This window comes from Peromyscus eremicus, chromosome 3 (genome assembly GCF_949786415.1).
Source record: "Peromyscus eremicus chromosome 3, PerEre_H2_v1, whole genome shotgun sequence".
NCBI lineage: Eukaryota > Metazoa > Chordata > Mammalia > Rodentia > Cricetidae > Peromyscus > Peromyscus eremicus.
Genome location: NC_081418.1, coordinates 52,395,061 through 52,399,436, shown reverse-complemented (window position 1 = coordinate 52,399,436; position 4,376 = coordinate 52,395,061). Strand labels below are relative to the sequence as shown.

At 44.1% G+C, this 4,376-nt stretch overlaps 1 gene segment (V, D, J or C); it reads right to left on the bottom strand.

Moving 5' to 3' along the window:
* Window positions 1–326: 326 nt before the first annotated feature.
* On the bottom strand, window positions 327–3,529 carry LOC131906829 (T-cell receptor beta chain V region C5-like). The segment is given in 2 exon segments: window positions 327–694; window positions 3,424–3,529. Coding segments are annotated over 2 exon segments (414 nt in total).
* Between the last annotated feature and the right edge of the window lie 847 nt (window positions 3,530–4,376).

Genomic DNA, 4,376 nt, shown 5'->3' with positions numbered 1-4,376 from the left:
GATAGAGATGGGGGAAGAAAATGACATAGGACCTCATGGGCTACTGTCCTGTAGAAAAAAGGGGGCTACTGGCCTATAGAGTAAACACAGCCTGGAAAGACACCATGTTAGTGACTCAGGTAGATAGTAAAGTGGTTGAAGAGTTAACTTGAAATCCACAGGGAGGGAGATAGTGGCTGTGACCTTATCAAAGGAGTCACCGGGGCTTCAATTAAGAGTTCAGTTCCTCTCTGCAAGCAGAAACAAGGGGTGGGTTTGAGACAAGCAGCCATGCTGAAGCATTCCTAGCTTGTCAGAGCTCAGTGACTCTTACAGAGGCGGGGACTTCCTGGGACAAACAGGCTTCTTGTCTTCCTAATTTACTTTATGTGCAGAGGGGAGACAGCCACACACTGCTGTGTATCACTGCTGGCACAGAAGTACACAGATGTCTGAGAGGGGGAAGCCATCTCCAGAATGAGGGAGAAGTTCTCTCGACTTGGTCTGGTGACTTTGTACCCATCAGGGACATCTCCTTTCTCAGTGTTGTCAACATCATATGAGTAATGGATCAGCCTCAGTCCATGGCCCAGGTCCTGCCGATACCAGTACATGTAATCATGATTGTCATTCTGTTGACAGTTTAATGTCACTTTTCCTCCTGTGACTGTCACCTTGCTTTTTGGGCTTTGAGTGACTGCAGCCTCCATGTGTTCTGGAATAGAGGAAGACAGAGCCTGATGATGTCATCTTAATTAAAAGACTTGGGAATTCTGTTGAGGGAAGGACATCTGCAGCACTCACTTGCACACAGGAGACTCAAGGCCACACAGAAGAGCCTGAAGTCCATCTCAGGACCAAGGCAAGATCTGATGTCTTCCAGTCCTGTTTGTGGAAACTAGAGCTGGGGCTCTCAGTGACTTAGTGATGTCACTGTCTCCAACAAATGCTTGAGCTATGCAGTAAACACGCCATATCCCTTCCTTCATAAGCAAGTCAACTTTCAATTATAATTGCATAGTTGGATTACACAACAATACTTGTGATGCATATTCACAAATTAACAACAGAGATAGAAAAGAATTTGTGGTTTATATTGTATTTATACATGCATGTGCTCTTTCTCTGATTTTAGTTAACATATTAGGCTTATTTTATATCTACTATGACACTATTCCTTGTCTCTATTGCCTTGTCATGACATGCTGTATTCTATGAGGTTTCTACTAATTATTTACTACGTCTAAACACTTGAAGATAAACTTCTGGTGCCATCTATGGCTATAAGGACTGATTGACACCCAGAAAACTTATAAAACACCAAGGTTAAGGTCATTACAGTTTGAACAATAGTTTTCAGCTATCTCATCCCAATTCAGGGACACAAGCTCTACATTCTAGGCTAGGCCCTCAGCATGTCCCCATTGGTTAAAAAAAAAAATCTCCCTTTGTTCAAGGTGAGGCTGTGGAGAGTCAACCTAACCTTTTCTCACTGTGATTCCCGTCAAGAGGAACCCCCCTTCAGCAATGTGGGTGAGCTGTTTGCCTGGTAATATGCAGGTCTGGTGAATGTAGAATCCCAGAGAAATGTACTCAAACCATTCTTGTATCACCCTTGTCACAAGCTTGCTAACATGAAATACTTACCTCTACTCAAAGGCACTATAGGTTCCTTCCTAAGCAAGGAATATCTATTTAAGTTACTGACTACATGGATAATATCAAAGTCTGAAACCTCCTTCTGTGGCCACACATCCTGTTGGGATCTTAATGGATACTTTCTATAATCCTATCCTGATGAGGAAGGACTTAAAAACAGGAGCAAAGACAAAGGATATCCGAATAGCATCCATATGAAGAAGCTGGGGATAGTATCTGGTCATCCCAGAAAAGATATTCTCATCTAGGCCCAAAACTTGAGCAGTTCCCAGAGACCAACAGCCACGAATAAAGGAAGCCTTTGCCCATGGTTGACTCAGATTCACTTTCTACTTTAGACTTAGGTGTTTGATTGGGGAACACGAAATTTCATAGCTCTGAGGCTCATTTCCAAAATGAGGTCTGATCTACCATCAATGTTAGTCTACTGAACAATACTGTGATATCATTAGAGAGAGAAGCATCTGCCATAAATATCTCCTTTATAGTCCTTTAAAACTGATTGTTGAATTGCTGGATAATGAATTTTCTGTTGTGGAAAATGTAAACCCCTACTTGAAATTATGACAATACACATGTTATCTAGCTTCATAATATACATCTATAGCCTGTCACACACCTCTATTCAGAGACACACACACTAAGCTCAGCTGGTCTTCTAACACAAGAGAGAGTGAGCTGCTATGTATTTGACTAAAGTGGAGAACACCATGAAAAGTCATACTTTGATTTTGAAGGCAAAAAGACGTAGATTGCAATCTCAGTGTTGATAGTGTTAGACATGAAGTGCTGGGACATTTCATGAGCTATCAGTTGCTATGTATAAAGTGACATGTAGAAATCATCTTCTACAACCAGGCCATGGTGGTGCATGGCTTTAATCCCAGTAATCCCGAGGCAGAGGCAAGCTGATATCTGTGAGTTTGAGGCTAGCCTGATCTACAGAGGGAGTTCCAGGACAGCCAGAGTTACAAGGAAATTCTGTCTCAAAAAACAAAGATTAAAGAAAGAAAGGAGGGATGGAAAAGAGAAAGAAAGAAAGGTAGGAATTTTCATCTACAAATGAATACACTAATGTATATCCTAGTCTTAAAACATGCAGTTTATGGCCACATCCCAACACCCAACACAGAGTAGGGTTCCTACCATAAGCTAGGGGCTGAAAACTGCTAGTAGAGACATGGGGACATACGGATGGCTTGGGGCCCGCCCCAGTGTTTGGAACTCTCCATATGAGCTCAACAGGGCAATGGGGATATTACCAAAGATCTAGAAGCATCTCTGGGCCTTGGATAAGGCTGTGTGGCATCTCAGGAACCCTCTCTAGTACATCACCAGCGGGAGCAGGAAAATTAAGGGACAGAAAGCCTGTCACTCTGTAAGGCTGTGGTGAGCTGGCACAGAAGTACACAGCAGAGTCCTCCAGCTGCAAGGCGCTCATGTTCATCTCAGAGCGATAGTCACTGAACTGCTAGACTGAGAATCGATTGGGCATGTTTCCTTTTGTTTGCTCTGTTTTTTCATAATGCTGAATGAGGAACCTAAGTTCCTGCCCCAGAGTCTGTTGGTACCAGCTCACACTGTAATGTCCAGAGATGGGAATACATTTCAGAATGGGACTTCCTCCCTTTGCTTTGATTATGTGTCTTGGAAACTGGATGACCCCAGGATTTGCTGAACCTGGGGAGGCAGGAGACAGGAATGAGCATCTAGAGAAAGAATAGATCAATTCACAGGCAGCAGTAAAGAAGCTGAGGAGCAGTCCCACCAGAGCTCAGGACTTACTTGTTCCCAGGAGAAAGACAGTAACACAGCAGAGCAGGGTGGGGCCCCAGGCAGAGTCAGGGAGGGCAGTGTCACACATCCTTCTACTCAGGATGCTGGTCTCCTTGGTGAGAGCAGGAGGCAGCTCCCCCTTTTGTCTCATCTCATTGCCTGTGATGTCAGGTTCTGAGGTCAGTGATCTTGCTGCCTCCCATAGGCTGTCTGTACCCTTGGGCATACTCTGCTGGCCCAGCCCTTCCCCCTTTAGGCTCAGCCTGCTTAATGGAAGGGGAGATGGCTGTGCTGAATAAATATGGGTGACTTTGGGGAACTCCTTTCCATGCTCTCCTCTGAGGCAGGTGCTTCCTTCTCTTCAAGCTCCAGGAGGTTTTAGATTGCCAAGCCTATAGTTCAAGGCTACAGTTCATGGATTCCTGTGGTGATGCTCAGTTTAGGTACAAAGATGATTAATCACCTGTTGCTTGCCTTGGGCTTCCTGAGACAGCACTGTTTTTGATTCTACAACTAATATCCTACTGTGGGCAATAAACCAGAGCTCTGAATCAGCTCACTCCTTGGATCCACAGTGCCCCCTAGGGACCAGCTATGCAGTCACTGGGCTATATACCTCTAATGTCTGTCATAGAGGCTGAGAGGTCAAAATCAGGCAACAGGGGAGGACCTGAAAACTATCAGAGTTGTTGCTAATTCCAGTGTACCCACCAAAATCTCAAATATTGTCTGTGCTATTATTACCATGTATTTCATTATGATGCATAAAAGGAACTCATTAAAAAGAAGAATACAGTAATTTCTAAATTGTATCACAGTGCTGTAGGGAGACACACTTTAGTCATTAGACACCAGATGCCTTTGGAAAGGTGTGGACCTGGGCAAAACCTTTAGTCTAAGAGAATTTTTATGACAGGCTGACTGTGGATGCTGTCAGTGGAGAAGCCTATGGAGCCCTTGGA